General features: G+C 44.9%; 1 protein-coding gene and 2 non-coding genes across 4 annotated transcripts in view; 1 reads left to right on the top strand and 2 right to left on the bottom strand.

Moving 5' to 3' along the window:
* Positions 1-2990: 2990 nt before the first annotated feature.
* Positions 2991-3072, bottom strand: TRNAL-AAG (transfer RNA leucine (anticodon AAG)). Its single transcript has one exon. It is a non-coding gene; the product is annotated as a tRNA-Leu (tRNA).
* Positions 3073-4142: 1070 nt separating this feature from the next.
* The window catches only part of LOC140128300 (V-set domain-containing T-cell activation inhibitor 1-like), a 32102-nt gene continuing 9001 nt past the window's right edge, over positions 4143-27243 (bottom strand). Inside the window, exons 2-3 of one of the 2 annotated variants that reach the window (XM_072149901.1) lie at positions 24227-24622; positions 4143-4938 (exon numbers count right to left, since the gene is read on the bottom strand). In XM_072149901.1, the coding sequence (XP_072006002.1) occupies positions 4691-4938; positions 24227-24622 (644 nt within the window). In that variant the 3' untranslated portion in view covers positions 4143-4690. Of the gene's footprint in view, positions 4939-19950; positions 20268-24226; positions 24623-27243 lie in introns of those variants that run through there. The other variant, XM_072149902.1, reaches the window with a different exon arrangement.
* TRNAP-UGG (transfer RNA proline (anticodon UGG)) lies at positions 9545-9616 on the top strand. The gene has a single exon. It is a non-coding gene; the product is annotated as a tRNA-Pro (tRNA).

Below are 27243 nucleotides of genomic sequence, written 5' to 3'. Positions count from 1 at the left end.
ATCATTACATCACTACTGACAATAGATGATGTCACAGCTTATCTCCTCCTCCTCCCTGTACAATGACCTCTATATAGATAACACTGACCCATCATTACATCACTACTGACAATAGATGATGTCACAGCTTATCTCCTCCCCCTCCCTGTACAATGACCTCTATATAGATAACACTGACCCATCATTACATCACTACTGACAATAGATGATGTCACAGCTTATCTCCACCCCCCTCCCTGTACAATGACCTCTATATAGATAACACTGACCCATCATTACATCATTACTGACAATAGATGATGTCACAGCTTATCTCCTCCCCCTCCCTGTACAATGACCTCTATATAGATAACACTGACCCATCATTACATCACTACTGACAATAGATGATGTCACAGCTTATCTCCTCCCCCTCCCTGTACAATGACCTCTATATAGATAACACTGACCCATCATTACATCACTACTGACAATAGATGATGTCACAGCTTATCTCCTCCCCCTCCCTGTACAATGACCTCTATATAGATAACACTGACCCATCATTACATCACTACTGACAATAGATGATGTCACAGCTTATCTCCTCCCATATATGTGTATTCTCAGGTGTAATGTGCAGGACAGGGGTGGCAGTGAGAGTTTAGGTATATGGGGGCCCCGATCCAAAGTTCCCACCAGGGCCCAGAAGAGTCTTGTTTCACCACTGCACGTGCCGCTGCCCTATCTCCAGTTGCATCCCCTGAGTCAGCCCTCACCTCAATGAGGCGGCTCCGGACTATTGCCCCCTATAGTCATGTGGCTGCTGTAAAGCGTTTCCCTAAATGCTGTTACTTGATCCCCAGCTGCCAGAAACATGGACAGAAAGCTGAAGAAAACAATTACAATCCAAAAAAAAGACCTTTGTTAACTGGTTTTAATATTTAACCCCTTCATAAACATATGAAAAGTAGAAGTAAAAAGCAACAAACAGTGAGACAAAAGCGGAGAGGACCCGGCGCATATCAGGAGACACAAGAGGTCCAGGTCCTGTGTCATGATAACGAGGTGGGGGAGGGGTGTGCACCTGCCTGTATATAATTAGACTGCGCCTGTTGTATACAGGTAAGAGCACATGCAGGGACTGGACTAGATCTCAGACGCTTGTAAACTTGTGATTGTGATCCCTCAGAACTATTCCATAGTATGAAGCCACAGTCTGTGGAATAAAATGTGGGAAGTTCTGCAAAAGCTGAAGTATGTGTATGATGCTGAGGTGTGTATTATGCAGTTATATAGCAGCTAAGCTATGTATTATGTGGTTATATAGCAGCTGAGGTGTGTATTATGCAGTTATATAGCAGCTAAGGTATGTATTATGTGGTTACACAGCAGCTGAGGTGTGTATTATGCAGTTATATAGCAGCTGAGGTGTGTATTATGCAGTTATATAGCAGCTAAGGTATGTATTATGCAGTTACACAGCAGCTGAGGTATGTATTATGTGGTTACACAGCAGCTGAGGTGTGTATTATGCAGTTATACAGCAGCTGAGGTGTGTATTATGCAGTTATATAGCAGCTGAGGTGTGTATTATGCAGTTACACAGCAGCTGAGGTGTGTATTATGCGGTTATACAGCAGCTGAGGTGTGTAGTATGCGGTTATATAGCAGCTGAGGTGTGTATTATGCCGTTATACAGCAGCTGAGGTGTGTATTATGCAGTTATACAGAAGCTGAGGTGTGTATTATGCAGTTATATAGCAGCTGAGGGGTGTATTATGCAGTTATACAGCAGCTGAGGTGTGTATTATGCAGTTATATAGCAGCTGATGTGTGTATTATGCAGTTATATAGCAGCTGATGTGTGTATTATGCAGTTATATAGCAGCTGATGTGTGTATTATGCAGTTATATAGCAGCTGATGTGTGTATTATGCAGTTATACAGCAGCTGATGTGTGTATTATGCAGTTATACAGCAGCTGATGTGTGTATTATGCAGTTATATAGCAGCTGAGGTGTGTATTATGCAGTTATACAGGAGCTGAGGTGTGTATTATGCAGTTATACAGGAGCTGAGGTGTGTATTATGCAGTTACACAGCAGCTGAGGTGTGTATTATGCAGTTATACAGCAGCTGAGGTGTGTATTATGTGGTTATACAGCACCTGAGGTGTGTATTATGCAGTTATATAGCAGCTGAGGTGTGTATTATGCAGTTATCTATGTAGTAGAGTAGACCGGTGAAGGTCACATTCTTTATGTAGCCCGGGGTCTCCTGTAGCTTTTTTCTCCCGCTGGTTGTGGCTATATGGACTCATCATTAGTCGTAGTAGAGACCACCCCAGCATGTGATGGAGGGCACCATGATGGATTTGTATGGAATCTGTCATCTGGTCATGGGCTTGAGGCCTAATAGTCACATAGACCCCAGGACACCTGTTGCCTCTCATGGACCTCTGGCAGATGGTTCAGGATCTCAGACACAACATCTCGTTCTCCAGGTCCTATTTTTACACGTCCTCCCGATAAAACTGGGGGTTCTGCGAAATCTGGTAAATTATTACCTGAAAGGTAAATAGCACATTAATTGGTAACAGATGAATTGGTTGTGGTGAGAGAAGCTCAGGAGATACAAGGACCACTCAGTCCTGTATAACGCCATTTGTAATCCAAATTAGGACCTCAAATCCAAGACCAACCACAGGTCTGACGACCTGACTGAATGTATCATAGGGGTCTACAATGCAGAACATTTCCCCACAACGATATTTTAGGCCCCCGATAGAATTCATACCCAGGTATTGCATCATCCATGAGGGGTATTTAAGTCTTCTGCTGTGGATCATGTGTGATTATATCGCCACCTCCTGGAGGACTGAGGGACGTACACAACAAACCATAGCATCAAATGAAACAATGATACTATAGTAATACAATATTTGTACCGCTCTCAACACAAAGTGAAGTTCAAAGAAAATAATAAAGAAAGTAAAGATAAAAAGCTTCTGGCAGCGGTGGGATTCGAACCCACGCCCCCGAAGAGACTGGAGCCTTAATCCAGCGCCTTAGACCGCTCGGCCACGCTACCTTCCATAGAGGTGACTGCTGCTGCCTTTATAGCACAACCCATAAGCCTTTGGTTTCTGAGGGGCCCATGCCCGTCTATACCCCATAACACTCACACCCCCAACCCCCATAATACTGACACCCGAAGCCCCCCCATAACACTCACACCCCCAACCCCCATAATACTGACACCCACAGCCCCCCATAACACTCACACCCCCAACCCCCATAATACTGACACCCGAAGCCCCCCCATAACACCGACACCCACAGCCCCCCATAACACTGACACCCACAGCCCCCCATAACACTGACACCCACAGCCCCCCCATAACACTGACACCCACAGCCCCCCATAACACTGACACCCACAGCCCCCCATAACACTGACACCCACAGCCCCCCATAACACCGACACTCACAGCCCCCCCATAACACTGACACCCACAGCCCCCCATAACACTGACACTCACAGCCCCCCCATAACACCGACACTCACAGCCCCCCCATAACACCGACACCCACAGCCCCCCATAACACTGACACTCACAGCCCCCATAACACTGACACTCACAGCCCCCATAACACCGACACCCACAGCCCCCCATAACACTGACACTCACAGCCCCCATAACACTGACATCCACAGCCCCCATAACACCGACACCCACAGCCCCCCATAACACTGACACTCACAGCCCCCATAACACTGACATCCACAGCCCCCATAACACCGACATCCACAGCCCCCCCATAACACTGACACCCACAGCCCCCCATAACACTGACACCCACAGCCCCCCATAACCCTGACACTCACAGCCCCCATAACACTGACACCCACAGCCCCCCATAACCCTGACACTCACAGCCCCCATAACACTGACACCCACAGCCCACATAACACTGACACCCACAGCCCCCCATAACACCGACACCCACAACCCCCCATAACACCGACACCCACAGCCCCCCATAACACTGACCCCACATTTTTTTTTATCATGAACTTGTGTGATTTGCTGGCTCTAAATAGTCTCCATCCAAAACAATGGAAAGCAACAAAAAAACAGCACAAAACAAAATTTTCTTTAGAAAGTTTTTATAGACGGAATAGACAGAGTCCCCCACAGCAGCCACATAAGCTATACACAGTGGGGGTCATTTACTAAAGGCCCGATTCGCGTTTTCCCGACGTGTTACGCGAATATTTCCGATTTGCGCCGATTGTACCTGAATTGCCCCGGGATTGTGGCGCATCGGCGCCGGCATGCGCGCGACGGAAATCGGGGGGCGTGGCCGAACGAAAACCCGACGGATTCGGAAAAACCGCCGCATTTAAAAACCGCAAAAGTGTCGCTTGGGGATCGCTTACCTTCACTTGGTCCGAGGTGGTGAATTCCGGCGCGATGAGATGACTTTCAGCGCAGCAGCGCCACCTGGTGGACGGCGGAAGAACTACATTCATAAATCCCGGCCGGACCCGAATGCAGAGCAGAGAACGCGCCGCTGGATCGCGACTGGACCGGGTAAGTAAATGTGCCCCAGTATGTACACAGTATATATTACACCCGTTGTCTGGTTACAATGTAAACAAGCAGTTATACAGGAGAATAAATAGATATGTGCAGAACGTCTCCTTATAGACGCGTCTTAGGCGCGTCAGATCCTGATACGCAGTAATTGTAGGGATCGCTCTCCCACCACGATGGCTGTAACCGTCTCCAGGGTAGGATGATCAGGGTCGGCCGGTGATTGGTTATCCGCGTGTTGGAATAACGTTTATAGAACAGGCAAAACGGAAGGAAAATTAAAAGGAGAATGATAAACAGGAACAAGCCCAGCGCCAGCCCCCGCTCCCAGGCCGGAGGAGAGGGATCGCCGCCACCTGAAAAACAAACGGAGAATTCAACACCAGTTTCCTTTCCTTAGATACACAACGTTTTCACTGAATCCAAACATTTTGGATACATAAACTTACAGGAGTTTCATGAATCGGGGAGCCAGAGTAGGGTAGGCTTCCTAAAATCCCATTTACACACAGTAGTGTCAGACTGGGCCTTCGGAGGATCGGAGATTCTCCGGTGGGCCCAACACAGGAATGTGTCATGTGACCACCGGGGCACAGTCAACTCAGGGCAGTAGCCTAAGCACTATTACTATATTGGCTTTTGGGGGCTACTTTTGGCTACTGTTGGGGCGTGGGGACTTAATGACAGCTGTGGGAGTGGTGTTACTATCGTTGCTACTGTGAAGCCATTATAACTATATTGGCTACTGTGGAGTTACTGTTGTTATTTTGGCTACAAGTGAGGTCCGTGTGACTATTTTGGGGGGGGGGGGGGGGGCTATGATTCTTCTACTATATTGGCTATCGCGGGGGCAACATTACTATATTGTGTACTGTGAGAGCACTGTTGCTATTCTGACTACAGTCGGGCTCCTGTGACCATATTGACTCCAGTGGTGTCCCTGTGACCATATTAATACAATGAAGGCACTGTTACTATATTGTCTACAGTGGAGTCTCTGTGACAAGATGAACTACAATGGGGGAACTATTTCTATATTGGCTACAGTGGGGTCCCTGTGACTATATTGACTACAGTGGTGTCCCTGTGACCGTATTAACAAAATGAAGGCACTGTTACAATATTGGTAACAGTGGTGTCCTGTGACCATATTGACTACAGTGGTGACCCTGTGCCCGCATTTACTACAGTTAAGGCACTGTTACAATATTGGTAACAGTGGGGTCCTGTGACTATATTGGCTACTGTGGAAGACCTGCCACCACATTTTCTACAGTTGGGTATTGTTACTATATTGACTGCAGGTGGGGACCCAAGATTTTATAGTTTGGCTTGTAAAATCTACTTTTACTATAATTGCTACCCCGGGGGCAACATTACTATGTTGTCTACTGTGAGAGCACTGTTGCTACATTGGCTACAGTCGGGCTACTGTGACTACGTTGACTACCGTGGTGTCCCTGTGACCGTATTAATACAATGAAGGTATATTGGCTACAGTCGGGCTCCTGTGACTATATTGGCTACTGTGGTGTCCCTGTGACTGTATTTACTACAGTTGAGGCACTGTTACAATATTGGCTACAGTCGGGCTCCTGTGACTATATTGGCTACTGTGGTGTCCCTGTGACCGTATTAATACAATGAAGGCACTGTTACAATATTGGCTACAGTCGGGCTCCTGTGACTATATTGGCTATTGTGGTGTCCCTGTGACCGTATTAATACAATGAAGGCCCTGTTACAATATTGGCTACTGTGGTGTCCCTGTGACTGTATTTACTACAGTTGAGGCACTGTTACAATATTGGCTACAGTCGGGCTCCTGTGACTATATTGGCTACTGTGGTGACCCTGTGACTGTATTAATACAATGAAGGCACTGTTACAATATTGGCTACAGTGGGGTCCCTGTGACTATATTGGCTACTGTGGGGGCACTGTTACTATATTGGTTATAGTGGGGGCATTACTACCATATTGGAAACAGCGTGGACATGGTAGTATTTTGGCTTCTGTGGGAGACTATTGACCCTATTGGCTACAATGGGGCATTGTTACTATTTTGACCTCTGAACCTGGGGAAGGGTGTAAAGTTATCGCCGTCCATATTTTGAACATAATTTGGTTCATTCAATTTTACTTCTTTTTAGAATAATGTAAATAAAATGATAAAAAACAGAGTATATTTTTCACATTTTTAGTCATTCGTCTGCTAATTCTATAAACAACATGTGATTAATAAAATTATACTATCAAGTTAAAGGGAACCTGTCACCAGGAGACCCATTTTTAGCCCTCCCCCAGTCCCCACAGAGCATAGTACATACACTGCCAAAGTGTTTTTGTATTAAAAATTGATTTTACAGAAAAAAAGATCTGTTATATTGTACCTTTCATTAGCATCTGTTGTGTGACTAGGCACTCAGCCCCTGGGAGGGGCTGGAAAGGAGCAGTTCCCCCCCCCCCCGCCCGCCCTTGGGAAACAGCTCCTCCATGTGACCTTTTCAAATATATGAAAACACCCAGCACTAGGCTTAGCGACGCCCCCTGCTCCTCTACAGCCAATCCCGAGTGTTGGGAGTTATTCATATATTTGAAAAGGTCACATGTTTTCCAAGGGTGGGGGGGAACTGCTCTTTTCCAGCCCCTCCCATTTGGCAACTGCCTAGTCACACAGCAGATGCTAATGAAAGGTACAATGTAACAGATCTTTTTTTCTGTAAAACCAATTTTTTATACAAAAACACTTTGGCAGTGTATGTACTATGCTCTGTGGGGACTGGGGGAGTGCTAAAAATGGGTCTCCTGCTGACAGGTTCCCTTTAAAGTCTCTCATGTCATGCAAAAAAAGCTAAGTAAAAATTGTTGTATGTAAAGCAATTCCTGACAGATATCATCATTCAAAGAAGAACAAAACTGCAAAAATATGACCCGGACCTTCAGGAACCAATGACCCTCAGTCATGAAATGTTTAATAAAAAGTTATAATATTAAAAATGCACTTTGTATTAATATAGAACCTTTATGTATCTCAAAACTATTTTATTTACATGTTTAAACTGTATTGTTTTTTAGCCACTAATACTGTTCACATACCTACCTGCCCAGCCTATTTATAGATGTATATGTTCTCACCTATAGACATACAGAGCGCCTTTACACCTCATACATACAAAAATGGTTGTAAACTGCATAGATCTGGAAGTTAGAACACATACAACACCAGACACAAGTTAAATTCAGCACCAGAGCCAAGATTATATCATAAATACAGCACCAGAGCCAAGATTATATCATAAATACAGCACCAGAACAAAGAACATACCATAAATACAGCACCAGAGTCAAGATTATATCATAAATACAGCACCAGAACCAAGATCATACCATAAATATAGCACCAGGGCTAAGATCATACCATAAATACAGCACCAGACCCAAGTTAAATTCAGCACCAGAGCCAAAATCAAACCATAAATACAGCACCAGAGACAAGTTTATACCATGAATACAGCACCGGAGCCAAGATCATAGCACAAATACAGCATCAGAGCCAAGATTATATCATAAATACAGCACCAAAACCAAGATTATATCATAAATACAGCACCAGAACCAAGATCATACAGAACCAAGATCATACCATAAATACAGCACCAGAACCAAGATCATACCATAAATACAGCACCAGAGCCAAGATTATACCATAAATACAGGACCAGGGCTAAGAACATACCATAAATATAGCACCAGTGCCAAGATTATATCATAAATATAGTACCAGGGGCAAGATCATACCATAAATACAGCAACAGAGCCAAGATTATATCATAAATACAGCACCAGAGCCAAGATTATACCATAAATACAGGACCAGGGCTAAGATCATACCATAAATATAGCACCAGAGCCAAGATTATATCATAAATATAGTACCAGGGCCAAGATCATACCATAAATACAGCAACAGAGCCAAGATTATATCATAAATACAGCACCAGAACCAAGATTATACCATAAATACAGCACCAGGGCTAAGATCATGCCATAAATACAGCACCAGGTCCAAGATCATACCATAAATACAGCACCAAAACCAAGATTATATCATAAATACAGCACCAGAACCAAGAACATACCATAAAAAAAGCACCAGTGGCAAAATCATGCCATAAATACAACACCAGAACCAAGATAAATTCAGCACCAGAACCAAAATCAAACCATAAATACAGCACCAAAGCCGAGATCATACCAGAAATACAGCACCAGAACCATGGACATAAAAGTGGCACCAGAACCGAATAATTTAAATACAGCACCAGCATCAAGTCCATTAAATAAATACAACAATGGGGCCAAGCACAGTACATACAGTAAATACAGCACCAAACCTTGATCAGAACATACATACTGCAACAAAACCCAATGTTATATTGTGAGATAGTGATGGGGAAGGTAATGGAGGGCAGATGGATTTCCCTCTGTGTCCTATGCTCCAGGGAAGTTTCTGTGTTTAGAGACTTTCCAAGGCTGCTGCTACTAAAACCCGAAATAAAGGGACTGTGGAGCTGGATTGGGAAAAGAGGGGGCGGGTTTCCCAATATTTGGTCCGTCTTGGGCTTTGGACCATGTGTCTGCAGCAGGTCCATAAGAAGGAGCTGCCTGTGAGGTGCTGCAGGACCGTATCCTACAGGATGAGATGTTACATTGTCATCGGAATTCCGGGGATACTTTGTGTCTTGTTTACATAACATTCTGTGTGTGGCTTGTGCTGGCGTCATGGCTACACATCCTCGTCACTGGCCCCGCCCTGTCACATGAGGAGGCACCAGATGGAGAACATTCAGGGAGAGCGACAGCCCCTCCCCCGCCCCTCCCCCACATTATATACAAGAGGACAAGGTGTCACGTAACAAGATCCTGAACATGTCACCTACCTCCCAGAGTAAAGCAGCCGGCTCGTTGGTCTAGGGGTATGATTCTCGCTTTGGGTGCGAGAGGTCCCGGGTTCAAATCCCGGACGAGCCCTAGTTTTTTTTTTTCAATTTGCAAGGCATTTTCCAGCAACACCTATAAATAACTGCACATACACCTCCACATAAAAAGCAGAATGAGGAAAATTTCACATAGCGACATATCACACAGATACAGCAGCAGTAATAGGGGCAGTATTATAGTAGTTATATTCTTGTACATAGGGGGCAGTATTAAAGTAGTTATATTCCTGTACATAGGGGGCAGTATTATAGTAGTTATATTCTTGTACATAGGGGGCAGTATTATAGTAGTTATACTCTTGTACATAGGGGGCAGTATTATAGTAGTTATACTCTTGTACATAGGGGGCAGTATTATAGTAGTTATATTTCTGTACATAGGGGGCAGTATTATAGTAGTTATATTCTTGTACATAGGGAGCAGTATTATAGTAGTTATATTCTTGTACATAGGGAGCAGTATTATAGTAGTTATATTCTTGTACATAGGGGACAGTATTATAGTAGTTATATTCTTGTACATAGGGGGCAGTATCATAGTAGTTATATTCTTGTACATAGCGGCCAGTATTTTAGTAGTTATATTCCTGTACATAGGGGGCAGTATTATAGTAGTTATATTCTTGTACATAGGGGCAGTATTATAGTAGTTATATTCCTGTACATAGGAGGCAGTATTATAGTAGTTATATTCCTGTACATAGGAGGCAGTATTATAGTAGTTATATTCCTGTACATAGGAGGCAGTATTATAGTAGTTATATTCCTGTACATAGGGGGCAGTATTATAGTAGTTATATTCTTGTACATAGGAGGCAGTATTATAGTAGTTATATTCTTGTACATAGGGGGCAGTATTATAGTAGTTATATTCCTGTACATAGGAGGCAGTATTATAGTAGTTATATTCTTGTACATAGGGGGCAGTATTATAGTAGTTATATTCCTGTACATAGGGGGCAGTATTATAGTAGTTATATTCCTGTACATAGGGGGCAGTATTATAGTAGTTATATCCCTGTACATAGGGGGCAGTATTATAGTAGTTATATTCTTGTACATAGGGGGCAGTATTATAGTAGTTATATTCTTGTACACAGGGGGCAGTATTATAGTAGTTATATTCTTGTACATAGGGGGCAGTATTATAGTAGTTATATTCTTGTACATAGGGGGCAGTATTATAGTAGTTATATTCCTGTACATAGGGGGCAGTATTATAGTAGTTATATTCCTGTACATAGGGGGCAGTATTATAGTAGTTATATTCTTGTACATAGGGGGCAGTATTATAGTAGTTATATTCTTGTACATAGGGGGCAGTATTATAGTAGTTATATTCCTGTACATAGGGGGCAGTATTATAGTAGTTATATTCTTGTACATAGGGGGCAGTATTATAGTAGTTATATTCCTGTACATAGGGGGCAGTATTATAGTAGTTATATTCCTGTACATAGGGGGCAGTATTATAGTAGTTATATTCTTGTACATAGGGGGCAGTATTATAGTAGTTATATTCTTGTACATAGGGGGCAGTATTATAGTAGTTATATTCCTGTACATAGGGGGCAGTATTATAGTAGTTATATTCTTGTACATAGGGGGCAGTATTATAGTAGTTATATTCCTGTACATAGTGGGCAGTATTATAGTAGTTGTATTCCTGTACATAGGGGGCAGTATTATAGTAGTTATATTCTTGTACATAGGGGGCAGTATTATAGTAGTTATATTCCTGTACATAGGGGGCAGTATTATAGTAGTTATATTCTTGTACATAGGGGGCAGTATTATAGTAGTTATATTCCTGTACATAGGGGGCAGTATTATAGTAGTTATATTCTTGTACATAGGGGGCAGTATTATAGTAGTTATATTCCTGTACATAGGGGGCAGTATTATAGTAGTTATATTCCTGTACATAGGGGGCAGTATTATAGTAGTTATATTCCTGTACATAGGGGGCAGTATTATAGTAGTTATATTCCTGTATATAGGGGGCAGTATTATAGTAGTTATATTCCTGTACATGTGTTGCATTATTATAGTAATTATATTCTTGTACATAGGGGGCAATTTTTATTAGTAAAAACAAACAAAAATTTACAATACATTCTTGTCAGAATGAAAAATAAAACAATTATTTAACAGAGATTAAACACATCAGCAAAATAATGAATTTAGAGTAACTTCAAATTAAAAAGTCCATCACTGGTAATAAGGAAAAAAAATAAATAAACAGAATTCCATGACATATAATCCATCACTGTAGATTTATGTTCCTCCATAACTGAACATTCTGGCTCTTTTTCCTGAACTCTAATGATCGGATCCACCTCAGCTCTGATAGTATCTGTGTGACTGCGGTCATGGGCTGGAAGGACTCATTATGGACGGACACTCTGGTCCTGGTGTGCCAGTGGTAGTATTTAGTTACCGTGATGATCAGGTACATGGTCCCCCTGTCGATGCCGGCTGCCTGTGGTGTCACCCCATAGATTACATCAGGGTAGGTCAGAGACTGCAGTCTTGGTATCCTAAGCCCGCGGGACACCTCCTGCCATATCCGTCTCCCTCCCTGGCACTCGGTAATGAAGTGCTGCATCCTCTCCTCCTGCTGACAACCCAAGGGGCACATACGGTCTGAGACACTTAAAAACTTTAAATTACCCCTGACAAAAAGCTTCCCGTGCAGTGATAGCCAAGCAATGTCGAATAGTTTTGCAGGGAGCCTAGGACTATTGAGGAGCTTCAGACTTTTCTGCAATGTGGCCGTTGTGCAGTCCCTCAGAGCTGGCTGTAAAGTATAAAAGGTCCTACAGACACTCATATAAAGGTCCTTCCTGGTCTTACTCTCCAGATAGGTCTTATCTATTCTCCACTTTTTCACACACCTGAGACCATACTCCAGATACTGGGGGAGGAAGCCAGGAGTCCATCGGCCCCTCTTGAGACTGCCCACCCAAGATTCTGCAAAAGGCAATATCCAGTCCCTGACACTACTTACCCACAGGAGACCATTGTTTGAGTCCAAGCTTCCAAAATTGACTTTCAGAAACATGGAGTCAAAGAAAACCCTTGGATTTAACATATCCAGCCCACCCTCTCTCCTCTGCAGGTAGGTGATCCCTCTTTTTACTGGGTTCAACCTGTTCCCCCATAAAAGCTGGAAGAACAGGCTAAAGAGCCTAGCGGAGAAAGATTCTGGCAAAGGAAAGACGACAGAGACGTAGAGGAAGACAGGGACCAGGTAAGTCTTCATCAGAGTAACCCTTTCTCTATAGGTCAGCCTCCAGTTCTTCCATCGCTGAACCTTTGCATTTCCGGTATCCAACTTCTCTTCCCAATTTAGTTTGGCATTATCTTCCCTCCCAAATTTCACCCCAAGGATCTTAATATGGGTGGAGGCCTTGGCGAACTGTGGCAGATCAAAGCCAGGAGCAGTATCCAATGTCCAGAAAGCTTGACTCTTCTCTAGGTTGACCAAAGACCCGGAGGCCTCTGAGTAACTTCTGATGGCTGCAGACAACATCTCCACCTCACGAGGTTCAGATATCACCACAGTCACATCATCCGCGTAGGCGACTACCTTCAAAGGCAAGCAATGGGGGACCGGCACCCCCTGAAAATCGCACCGCTGCAGTGATCGCAGAAACAAGTCTATGGCAAACACATAAAGCAGTGGACTCAGGGGGCAGCCCTGTCGCACCCCGGCCTCTACTTCAAAAGTGTCCCCCTGCCAACCATTGATCAGAGGAAAGCTCTCAGCCTCTCTATACAGAGTTCTCAGCCAATCTATAAATTGTCCCGGAATACCGTACTTTGACAAAGTTGCCCATAGATAATCGTGATCAACCCTGTCAAAGGCTTTAGCCTGGTCCAGACCTACAACATATCTCCCACACCTCAGAGCTTTACATCTCTCAAACATCTCCCTTATCGAGATGACTGCTCCAGAGATGTTCCGCCCTCTTACTGTGCCGTACTGAGAGCCTGCCAACAGTGCCGGGGACAAACACACTAACCTAGAGAATAGAATTTTTGCCAAAATCTTCCGGTCAACATTCAAGAGGGCGATCGGCCTCCAGTTCTTGATGTCACTAGGCTCCTTACCTTTGGACAGCAGAATAAGGGAGGACACTCTCATGGATGGAGGCATCAGGTGATTTTCTAGACAATTTGTAAATACATCCACAAGGATCGGGGCTAAGAGGTCTCTGAACTTCTTATAAAATTCACATGTAATACCGTCAGGACCTGGTGCCTTCTTCAGATGTAACTTATCAATGGCCTCTTTAACCTCCTTCCTGCTGTCAAAGGAGAAAAGTCCAAATCTTTAGTGTCAGGACCTGGAGTTGCCTCCAAGAATTGAGCCATTTTCTCTTCATCCAAAACCTTCTTCTGAAATAACTCAGCATAGTAGGATCTCACCACCCCCAGGATACCCTCCCGAGATTCCTGTAAAACTCCCTGGGAGTCAGTGAGACCTGTGATCGATTTCTTAGCCACACGTTCCCGGCAATTTTCATATGGATCTGGAACCCCCAGAGTCCCGTAATCCCGTTCTACAACAAGAGACGTGTAGCGGCTGTACTGATACTGCTTTATTTCAGATTTCAGTCAGTCAATCTTTTGTTTGTCCCCCCCTCCCGCCGAATACAGTGACTCCAATTCTTTCCGCAGCTTGAGATACTGGCTGTACTTACTCTTACCCTTCTTCACTGACAGTCTCTTTAAGAGGGACCTGATCTCCTCCTTGACGTTCTCCCACCAGTCAGATATGTTGTCATAGAAGTCTACTCTCTGGAGCTGGTCCTGAAAAAGGGAGTGAACACAATTCTGGACACAGACATCATCCAGGATGCTAGAATTGAGCCTCCATAACCCCCGACCAATGTCCAAGCGGTTAGAGGCTCCCATACAAAAAAATAACGCCAGGTGATCAGAATATGGGACAACTCTCTCGCTCATCCCACTAACAGTCTCTGAGGGACTCACAAACGCCATATCTATCCTACTGCTCCTGTCAGCACATGTGTAGGTGTACTTGGGTTTCCTGCCACCCAGGGTAAACACATCACATAGATGGGCCTGTGATATGATGCTCTTTAGGACTTTGGAGTCTCTGACCACTGCTCTGCCTGAGGACCTGTCACCCGATGTCATGGTAACATTAAAATCACCCGCCATTACTACAGGGATTGAGGTAAATAGATATTGTTTCACCTCATTGAACAGCTGGATTCTCTCTGTCACTGTCTGTGGGCCATAGATGTTGATCAGCCGGAGCCGCCTACCATGGATGGTCACCTCTAGCACCAGGCACCTCCCCATAGCGACCTCCGTCAGCCTGTGCACCGTCACGTCTGTGGTGTTAAACAGTATGGCGACCCCGGCGTACGGCTCCACAGCCAGTGACCAGTAAGAAGGACCAGACCGCCACTCACGCTCAGCCTCACGGAGATGCCCTAAGGTGGTCAGACGGGTCTCCTGCAGGAAGATAACATCAGCGTCCAGATATCTCAGGTGGTCATATACAGCGTGTCTGGTCCTTCTTACTTTAATGCTGTTAACATTGCTAGAAGCAACTCTTAGAGAGAATCCAGCCATCATAAGGAAAAAGAAAAACAGAGCAGCGACCCCCATCATCATGAGTCAGAGTCAGATTCCCTCTGCCTACCACCAGTCTCCATGTCTGACAGGGGGTCTCCAGCTTCAGAAGAAGGGGGCTTCTTTTTTGTCGGAGGGTCTTCTGTATCCCCGTCACACTCATTATCGATGCGTTCTAACTCACGCTCAAAATCTCCATCTGACTCTCATAAGACATCATATCTATTGGAAAGGACCATGACCCCGGCGTCACCACTGGATTTTTTCATGGTCTTAGACCCTGCACCATACTCTGTCTCAGGCTTACGGGTGGATTTGTCTTTTTTCTTTCTTTTGTTCTTTTTGGACTCCTCATATTCGGTAGTAGATGTTATAGAGGCTGCTGCCTGAGGCTGGTCCTGAGTGACAACCTCCATATTCTGCTGAGTGCGGACTGCTCTCTGAGGTTCTGGCGCAGTATCACCTGACCCCTGCTGTACCTCCTGCCTAGTTAGTATTAGACCTGACATCAAGGCCTCCTCCTCTAAGGCGTCTGCCTCCTGTACTATCTCGTCATCAGAGAAATCCCTGGCGATGTTATGCCAGGCCTCCGGGCAATCCTTGTGTGGGTGGCCCATCTCACCGCACAGATTACACTTGACTGTCTCGCAGTTGGCGCTGAGATGGCCGACCTCCCCGCACAGGTTGCACTTTACTACTGTGCATACTTTGGCCACATGACCGATCTTACCGCATCTAAAACACTTTCTCGGCTGCCCGGGATAGAAGCAGACGCCTTTCTCTCTGCCTATGAAGAAGCTGTTGGGGAGGTGCAGGGTGATGTTATTATACTGGCGTAACTTCACCAGAACCTTCCACCCTCCAGTCCAGATACCGTCGGCGTCTCTATTCTTGGTGAGGTCTGACACAAGATCACAATGGCGCCTGAGCCACACCAGAATATCCTGAGGGGGAACTGACTCGTTCCAGAAGATGACATTAACCACCACAGTACCTGGCCTGGATATGGGGACAAACGTGAACTTACACCAGCCATCGGTGTCCCCGAACCGGGGGAGTTTATCCCAGAACCTGTCCAGACTAGACATGAGCTTAAAGCTGACATCATAGCCCTGTCTGTCTGGAAGGTTGATGACCGCCAGGATATCATCAGGCGTGAACCCCATCTGGCGGCACAGGAGATCCCGCACCACAAACCTCCTATCTGGGAGATCTTCCTTTGCGCCTCTGTTCTCAAAGCGCACCACGTTCCTCCTCTTAAACGCCTGCCCTGAGTATTGTGCACTGGAGGTAAAGGAGGGAGCGCCGCGGCTCCAGGCATTTCTGGGAGGCTCTTGACGGGGTTCACTCTGGCTATTAGGGGGAGGGTCTGATCTAGGGGGATCTGACTTATTTGGGGGGCTTGATGTTAGAGGGGGGAAATCACATACATCATCCTGTACAACCCCCTGCGCCCCATCCACCTCTATGCTATCATTAGATGGTTGCATATCCCAGACAGACTGAGGGTCCCCTCCATCCCCCAACCCCTCAGGTTCATCAGAATGTCCCCCAGTCTCGGTCACAGCAGCACAGATCTCCTGGGACAGTGCATCAGTCTGACACACAGAGGAAAATGCTTTGTCTTGCTGCTGCGCAGTCACTGCTGGGACTTGTTGTACCACATCCTCGTGCTCCTTCTCAGTGACTGCTGCAGAGGTCTGCGGCTGATCCTGCGACTGTCCCTTTTGGAAGGAGAAACTAGCAGGTTTCAGTACAGGTGTTGTAACACGGGGCGCATCTGGGATCTTGGGTCTGGGGTCACAGCTCTGCCTCTGCTGTGAGAAGCGCTCCCTATTCTGATATGTCTCAGCCAGGGGTCCCATCTTCTCCAGAACACAGTCCATGTCCCTCACCACCTGTGCCAGCTCTATGCTCAGTGAGTGCAGCTTGGTATCATACAGTCTCTTACTCTCTGGATGTGCAGTTTTCAGGTTATACAAACAGTCTATCTGCATCTGCAGCATTTCCTTATGGTGGCTAAGCTCCCCCATCCTCCTTACCAGTCCTGGGATCTCCTCTGCTAGCCTCAGCTCCCCCATCCTCCTTACCAGTCCTGGGATCTCCTCTGCTAGCCTCAGCTCAGGCGCTCGCACGGTCTCCTTCCCCTGCTGTGCTGGTCGGGGTGCTGCTCCAGGTGGTCTAGGAGCACCCGTCTCCTTTGCAGCTCCAGTCTTTCTGTCTGCAGTGGCAGAGCTTGAGGCCTGTTCACACTGTGCAGGGACACTCAGCGGCTTAGCTGTAGATCTTGTGCGGCCTGTGCAGGCCATGCTGGACACCACATCCTTCTGCTGTAAGTTCTCTTGCAGGGTTTGTCTCTCCAGGGATGTTCTTCTCTGTCTGGGTGCAGGAGTGGGGGGCTGTGCACCTGCTGCTCGTCTTGCACTCACCACCTGTGCTGCTCCATGCTGGCCGGGCCTGGGACTCACTTCCATCATTGCTTCACTCACTTTGTTTTCTTGTGTCTTCTTTACAACATCCATATTCTGCTGACTTTCTTCCTTACAAACGACTCTGGGATTTCCATCTCTTGTAGAAATTGTATGGGAGTTTTCTCCCGGTGTAGGCCTGGAAGCCTGGGCCTTGCTTGGGGAATCTCCCCACCCAGGGTGGCCCCGCCCTGGGCTCGCTCCAGACATCAGGAGACTCAGGAGCTCAGCTCTAACACAACCTCCCAGCAAGGGGGCAGTATTATAGTAGTTATATTCTTGTACATAGGGGGCAGTATTATAGTAGTTATATTCTTGTACATAGGGGGCAGTATTATAGTAGTTATATTCCTGTACATAGGGGGCAGTATTATAGTAGTTATATTCTTGTACATAGGAGGCAGTATTATAGTAGTTATATTCCCGTACATAGGGGGTAGTATTATAGTAGTTATTTTCTTGTACATAGGGGGCAGTATTATAGTAGTTATATTCTTGTACATAGGGGGCAGTATTATAGTAGTTATATTCCTGTACATAGGGGGCAGTATTATAGTAGTTATATTCTTGTACATAGGAGGCAGTATTATAGTAGTTATATTCCCGTACATAGGGGGTAGTATTATAGTAGTTATATTCCTGTACATAGGGGGCAGTATTATAGTAGTTATATTCTTGTATATAGAGGGCAGTATTATAGTAGTTATATTCTTGTACATAGGGGGCAGTATTATAGTAGTTATATTCCTGTACATAGGGGGCAGTATTATAGTAGTTATATTCTTGTATATAGAGGGCAGTATTATAGTAGTTATATTCTTGTACATAGGGGGCAGTATTATAGTAGTTATATTCCTGTACATAGGGGGCAGTATTATAGTAGTTATATTCCTGTACATAGGGGACAGTATTATAGTAGTTATATTCTTGTACATAGGGGGCAGTATTATAGTAGTTATATTCTTGTACATAGGGGGCAGTATTATAGTAGTTATATTCCTGTACATAGGGGGCAGTATTATAGTAGTTATATTCTTGTACATAGGAGGCAGTATTATAGTAGTTATATTCCCGTACATAGGGGGTAGTATTATAGTAGTTATATTCCTGTACATAGGGGGCAGTATTATAGTAGTTATATTCCTGTACATAGGGGGCAGTATTATAGTAGTTATATTCTTGTACATAGGAGGCAGTATTATAGTAGTTATATTCCTGTACATAGGGGACAGTATTATAGTAGTTATATTCTTGTACATAGGGGGCAGTATTATAGTAGTTATATTCTTGTACATAGGGGGTAGTATTATAATAGTTATATTCTTGTACATAGGGGGCAGTATTATAGTAGTTATATTCCTGTACATAGGGGGCAGTATTATAGTAGTTATATTCCTGTACATAGGGGGGCAGTATTATAGTAGTTATATTCCTGTACATAGGGGGCAGTATTATAGTAGTTATATTCCTGTACATAGGGGGGCAGTATTATAGTAGTTATATTCCTGTACATAGGGGGCAGTATTATAGTAGTTATATTCTTGTACATAGGAGGCAGTATTATAGTAGTTATATTCCTGTACATAGGGGGCAGTATTATAGTAGTTATATTCTTGTACATAGGAGGCAGTATTATAGTAGTTATATTCTTGTACATAGGGGGCAGTATTATAGTAGTTATATTCTTGTACATAGGGGCAGCATTATAGTAGTTATATTCTTGTACATAGGAGGCAGTATTATAGTAGTTATATTCTTGTACATAGGAGGCAGCATTATAGTAGTTATATTCTTGTACATAAGGGGCAGTATTATAGTAGTTATATTCCTGTATATAGGGGGCAGTATTATAGTAGTTATATTCTTGTACATAGGGGGCAGTATTATAGTAGTTATATTCTTGTACATAGGAGGCAGTATTATAGTAGTTATATTCTTGTACATATGGGGCAGTATTATAGTGGTTATATTCTTGTACATAGGGGCAGTATTATAGTAGTTATATTCTTGTACATAGGGGGCAGTATTATAGTAGTTATATTCCTGTACATAGGGGGCAGTATTATAGTAGTTATATTCTTGTACATAGGGGGCAGTATTATAGTAGTTATATTCTTGCACATAGGGGGCAGTATTATAGTAGTTATATTCCTGTACATAGGGGGCAGTATTATAGTAGTTATATTCTTATACATAGGGGGCAGTATTATAGTAGTTATATTCTTGTACATAGGGGGCAGTATTATAGTAGTTATATTCTTGTACATAGGGGGCAGTATTATAGTAGTTATATTCTTGTACATAGGGGGCAGTATTATAGTAGTTATATTCCTGTACATAGAGGGCAGTATAATAGTAGTTATATTCCTATACATAGGGGGCAGTGTTATAGTAGTTATATTCCTGTACATAGGGGGCAGTATTATAGTAGTTATACTACCATACGGGTACGATTTCCCAATGGGAGCAATTTTACTCGGTCCTCATTCTGTAATGTGCAATAACATTTACTGAGCAGAAGAAACAGGATAGTTGGAAGGACAATGATAAGCAGGTAAATGCCCAGCAACATCTTTTGCGCCAGAGAAGAGTGACCGCCACCTGGAACAGAAAACATAGTGTTCAAAACCGTTTTGCATTGTTTGGTTAAAGCGGTTTTCCCATCTGGGCATTCAAATTTATTTAAATTCATTTGCCATATGTAAACATTTCTGTTATTGAATGTTATTAAAAAAAATGTTCCTGTGTGAAGATAATTTCTCCTAAATGTAGTCATTGTGTCCCTTAGAAACGACATAGCTTCCTTGGATACGACCACCTCACATTTTGGCAGCGGTGGCCAGACATGCAGTATTGTGTCCTGCCTGACCACCTGGATTCAGCAATCATTACCACAGGACGGCTGTGGGACTTGCAGTATCTCCCAGACATTTCATATACAAAAACTTTATGTGTCTTTGTGCAATCACTCCAGCAGAGGTGGTCGTATCCAAGGACACAGTCTTGTTTCTAAGGGACCATATGACTACATTTATGAGAATTTATCTTCACACAGGAACATTTTTTTAATAGCATCTAATTGAAGAAATGTTTATATATGACATATGAATGTAAATAAATGTGAATGCCCAGATGGGAAAACCGACACGACCCTGTAACTTCTCACTTAGGGTCGGGGAAACCATCTTGGATTTCTGTGTGACGGCCATGCTGCTGAGTTTCTCTCTCTATGCTTCCTGCACTCTAGCTCCCGCCCCCTGCATTCTAGCTCCCGCCCCCTGCATTCTAGCTCCCGCCCCCTGCAGTCCAGGGAGGAGCTCACAGACACATACACTGACTTCCTGCCGGCAGGTACACAGCGTGAGGAGAACTACAAGGTACAGGCATATAAGTTTTTTGTTTAGGGGAGGAATAGTGTGTTGTGGAATAGCAAAGATGTAGCAGGGCTGACTGTGTCATTGTGTGTAATAGGCATCTCATGGATCTCATCATCGCTGATCTGTCTCATCTTTCTCTTTCTATGTGTCAGATACTAGAACAATGCTCAGAAGGTAAATGAAAGTGTATATAACCCTGTACCCATTATGTCCCCATTGTTTCCCGACATAACAGAAGTTATAACATCGGTAATGAGCAGATGCATTATGAAATTTCCCGAGCTAAAAATATCAAAAGAAAACATATGGACCCAGGAGCTCGGCCCCAGAGTGATCCCAATGTGTCATGAAAGAGGAAGTGAAATTGCAGTTTTTCGTCTTTCTTGCTTATTTAATTATCTTATATTATATATAAGTCCCAGCTACCCTATATACTCGTGTACAAGCCGAGTTTTTCAGCACAAAAATTGTGCTGAAAAACCTCACCTCGGCCTATACGCAAGTCAATAAAATAAGTAAACTTACATACTCACCTTCCGGTGCCCCGATGCTCGTCAAGGCTCCCTGTTGGCGCGCCTCCTCTTCTGTCTTTTCCGCGATGCTCCGGTCCCCACGCCTCCTCTTCTGTCTTCTCCGCGATGCCCCGGTCCCCGCGCCTCCTCTTCTGTCTTCTCCGCGATGCTCCGGTCCCCGCGCCTCCTCTTCTGTCTTCTCCGCGATGCTCCGGTCCCCGCGCCTCCTCTTCTGTCTTCTCCGCGATGCTCTGGTCCCCGCGCCTCCTCTTCTGCCTTCTCCGTGATGCTCCGGTCCCCGCGCCTCCTCTTCTGCCTTCTCCGCGATGCTCCGGTCCCCGCGCCTCCTCTTCTGTCTTCTCCGCGATGCTCCGGTCCCCGCGCCTCCTCTTCTGTCTTCTCCGCGATGCTCCGGTCCCAGCGGCTCCTCTTCTGTCTTCTGTAACAGCCGGCCAAGATGTGACCAAGTGCTCTACCGTCCGGCGCATACTATGACGTCATCAGCACCCGGATCATAGTCTGCGCCGGCCAGCAGAGTGCATGGCCGTTACAGCAGACAAAAGAGGAGCCGCGGGGAATGGAGCATCGCGGAAAAGACAGAAGAGGAGGCGCGCCGAGCATCGGGACCACCCGAAGGGGATTATGTAAGTGTTGGGCAAACTGGGGGCTGGCTGGCTAATAAAGTAAATTACAGTACAGTAAACTACCAACATCCAGAGGACCAATTGTAACTAGGGGTCGTCTGTAGGTCGGGTGTTCTTAAAGGACATCTTTGTAAAGAGTGACTGAAATATAATACCATGTCACCCGCGTATAAACAGATTATATCCTCTATTCCACAACAACCTCCACCTTGTATCCTGGACTCTTCTCTGATCATAATGACCACAGGTTCTATGTACAAAGCTAAAAACATGGAGATGGAGAGGACAACCTTGATGTGTCCCTTTCTAGAGAGAGGACACAAATCCAAAAAGGTATCTCCCCAGTCTAATTCCCGCCATGGGACCATCATACATGGACTTCACATAGCTAATAACCTTATTTTCCATACCAAACGAAGTCCTCACTCTCCCAAATAAGTATAATACTGGCTTCAGATACTGATCCCGAGTCACACCCCGTCGTGAACATTTACAATAATCGAGGACCTAGGGTGGAATCTTTAACATAAGCATTAAAGGGGTATTCCAGGAATCAGCATAATTCATATACAAATATGAAGTAAAATATAAGCTAATGTGTAATTAGTTGTTATTTAAAATTTTGCTCCCTTTAGCAGAAAATGCTGTGACATAGACTGTGATGAAGAATTATAATGCTACTGGCCCTTTAATCAGTCCGTTGATTTCCTCTGGGCGGAGGAGACACAGGACAGAAGATGCCGCTGGTCACATGTCCACATCACATGTCCTGCACCTGCCTGGGCAGGTCATGTGATCACCACTGTTTGGCTGTAGTCGGTTGGTTGCAGTGCAGCCAGTATGGCCGCTGTGTGGTGATGGCAGTTACACATCATTACTATGGTAACAGAGCAGGACAGTCACTGGGAGCAGATCATAAGAGGGAGGAGGAGTTAGTGAGAGCTAAAGGATCATGGGACTTGTAGTTTCCAGTGGCAGACATCTTGGTTATAACTTCACCCACTTTAGGCCATAACATTTTGTGACTCATAAAATCAAACTATTTAAGCTCCATTTTGTAACTAATGACATTGATTTTTTTTATGTTTATTTATTTATAGCATTAAGGGGTTTTTGTATCAGATTCCCGGAATACCCCTTTAAGCATCTGACATTTCTTCAAGCGTCAAGTCTGAATCCAGGAATTCTCTCTGATACTGGGATATAACTGAAAATGACGCCTTCCCTAGAAAGTCATTGATCTCCTTCTCTGGCAGGACACAGCGGGGCACATTTACTTACCCGGTCCTGTTGCGATCCCCGAGGTGCGTTGTCTGACGAGGATGAAGTCCGGCGCGATTCACTAAGGTTGTGCGCCCAATATCCTGCATGTGTCGCTTCCCCGCTCAGGTCCCCGGAGTTCACCACCTTCTTCCCGGTGTATGTGACTGCATGTCTTGCGACACAATTTGAATTTTAAATCCCGCGCTCAGTCCGAATCAGTCGGGTTGTCCGACGGCCGCGCCCCCGATTTGTGTTGAATGAAAGTTGGCGCGATTGCCCCCTACCCCTTCGATAACCTGCTTTACCTCTTCTCAACAGGTCTCCTAAATCTTTGACATCATCCTCCGACACCCAACCCCTCCCCTTTGAGACATATAGCTTTAGGAGACCTAAGTGCAGTTGGCCACAAAACAAATCCAACCCAGGGGTAAAATATCAGAAATAAACTCAACGCCAATATATTCTGAACCAATTAACCATGGTAAAAAAGTAAGCTACTTTAGTAGCTTGAAGTGGTTTTACCACGAAAAAAAAAAGTTAGGCCCTATCCACGGGATTGGGCCTAACTTCCTGATCAGTGCTGAGACCCCCACAGATCACGAAAACGAGGGGTGTGATGGGGTCCCACGTACCTCCGTCAGTCCCCTCATCGCTCTGTCAGACTAATGGAGCAGACGACAGCGCATGACCATTCCCGATAGAGCCTGATCCACATTATGCTTTCTACAGTGTAGGGATTATGCTGCCTGGATCTCACTTCTTACCTTGTGTGGCTATGACAGGTTTTCCAAAAACGTTGAGCTTGACCACACAACATCTACTCTGTGGTCCTGGTACGATGGGAAACACTGTGACCCAGCAGGTGTAGCGCCCACCATCTGCCATGTTCAGATGTCCGAGCTTCAGGGTGGCATTTCCTTTACTGTACCAGTTCTTGGACATCTTGGTCCTGCCTCTGAATATTGGGTTCTGCTTGTCACCGGCATCTTTCCCATTCTGGAAATGCACAACTAAATCATCCCCTTCATGCTCCTTCTGCCAGGACACTCGGACCAGCTGATCGATGTCCTTCTCAAAGGGGTGGAATAAGCATGGCAGAGCGGCAGTCCCTTCTTCCTGGAAGGAGACCAGCTGTTCAATCCCTTGGCACGTGTGGAAACCTAAAGGTAGAGGCAAAAGTAATAACAACACTGGTTACAACAGCTCTGACTGTAACAACGCTGGTTACAACAGCTCTGACTGTAACAACGCTGGTCACAACAGCTCTGACTGTAACAACCCTGGTTACAACAGCTCTGACTGTAACAACGCTGGTCACAACAGCTCTGACTGTAACAACCCTGGTTACAACAGCTCTGACTGTAACAACGCTGGTCACAACAGCTCTGACTGTAACAACCCTGGTTACAACAGCTCTGACTGTAACAACGCTGGTTACAACAGCTCTGACTGTAACAACGCTGGTTACAACAGCTCTGACTGTAACAACGCTGGTCACAACAGCTCTGACTGTAACAACCCTGGTTACAACAGTTCTGACTGTAACAACCCTAGTTACAACAGCACTGACTGTAACAACGCTGGCTACAACAGCTCTGACTGTAACAACGCTGGTTACAACAGCTCTGACTGTAACAACCCTGGTTACAACAGCTCTGACTGTAACAACGCTGGTCACAACAGCTCTGACTGTAACAACCCTGGTTACAACAGCTCTGACTGTAACAACGCTGGTCACAACAGCTCTGACTGTAACAACCCTGGTCACAACAGCTCTGACTGTAACAACCCTAGTTACAACAGCACTGACTGTAACAACTCTGGCTACAACAGCTCTGACTGTAACAACGCTGGTTACAACAGCTCTGACTGTAACAACCCTGGTTACAACAGCTCTGACTGTAACAACGCTGGTTACAACAGCTCTGACTGTAACAACGCTGGTTACAACAGCTCTGACTGTAACAACGCTGGTTACAACAGCTCTAACTGTAACAATGCTGGTTACAACAGCTCTGACTGTAACAACGCTGGTTACAACAGCTCTAACTGTAACAATGCTGGTTACAACAGCTCTGACTGTAACAACCCTGGTTACAACAGCTCTAATTGTAACAATGCTGGTTACAACAGCTCTGACTGTAACAACCCTGGTTACAACAGCTCTGACTGTAACAACGCTGGTTACAACAGCTCTAACTGTAACAATGCTGGTTACAACAGCTCTGACTGTAACAACGCTGGTTACAACAGCTCTAACTGTAACAATGCTGGTTACAACAGCTCTGACTGTAACAACGCTGGTTACAACAGCTCTGACTGTAACAACGCTGGTTACAACAGCTCTGACTGTAACAACGCTGGTTACAACAGCTCTGACTGTAACAACGCTGGTTACAACAGCTCTGACTGTAACAACCCTGGTTACAACAGCTCTAACTGTAACAATGCTGGTTACAACAGCTCTGACTGTAACAACCCTGGTTACAACAGCTCTAACTGTAACAACGCTGGTTACAACAGCTCTGACTGTAACAACCCTGGTTACAACAGCTCTGACTGTAACAACGCTGGTTACAACAGCTCTGACTGTAACAACGCTGGTTACAACAGCTCTGACTGTAACAACGCTGGTTACAACAGCTCTGACTGTAACAACCCTGGTTACAACAGCTCTAACTGTAACAATGCTGGTTACAACAGCTCTGACTGTAACAACCCTGGTTACAACAGCTCTGACTGTAACAACGCTGGTTACAACAGCTCTAACTGTAACAATGCTGTTTACAACAGCTCTGACTGTAACAACGCTGGTTACAACAGCTCTAACTGTAACAATGCTGGTTACAACAGCTCTGACTGTAACAACGCTGGTTACAACAGCTCTAACTGTAACAATGCTGGTTACAACAGCTCTGACTGTAACAACGCTGGTTACAACAGCTCTGACTGTAACAACGCTGGTTACAACAGCTCTGACTGTAACAACGCTGGTTACAACAGCTCTGACTGTAACAACGCTGGTTACAACAGCTCTGACTGTAACAACCCTGGTTACAACAGCTCTAACTGTAACAATGCTGGTTACAACAGCTCTGACTGTAACAACCCTGGTTACAACAGCTCTGACTGTAACAACGCTGGTTACAACAGCTCTGACTGTAACAACTCTGGTTACAACAGCTCTGACTGTAACAACGCTGGTTACAACAGCTCTGACTGTAACAACGCTGGTTACAACAGCTCTGACTGTAACAACGCTGGTTACAACAGCTCTGACTGTAACAACCCTGGTTACAACAGCTCTAACTGTAACAATGCTGGTTACAACAGCTCTGACTGTAACAACCCTGGTTACAACAGCTCTGACTGTAACAACGCTGGTTACAACAGCTCTAACTGTAACAATGCTGGTTACAACAGCTCTGACTGTAACAACGCTGGTTACAACAGCTCTGACTGTAACAATGCTGGTTACAACAGCTCTGACTGTAACAACGCTGGTTACAACAGCTCTAACTGTAACAATGCTGGTTACAACAGCTCTGACTGTAACAACGCTGGTTACAACAGCTCTGACTGTAACAATGCTGGTTACAACAGCTCTGACTGTAACAACGCTGGTTACAACAGCTCTGACTGTAACAACGCTGGTTACAACAGCTCTGACTGTAACAACGCTGGTTACAACAGCTCTGACTGTAACAACGCTGGTTACAACAGCTCTGACTGTAACAACCCTGGTTACAACAGCTCTAACTGTAACAATGCTGGTTACAAC

The sequence above is a fragment of the Engystomops pustulosus genome, chromosome 4 (assembly GCF_040894005.1).
Source record: "Engystomops pustulosus chromosome 4, aEngPut4.maternal, whole genome shotgun sequence".
In the NCBI taxonomy this organism is placed as follows: Eukaryota; Metazoa; Chordata; class Amphibia; order Anura; family Leptodactylidae; genus Engystomops; species Engystomops pustulosus.
Note: the sequence above shows the minus strand (reverse complement) of the source record. Positions and strands in the feature narration are given on the sequence as shown.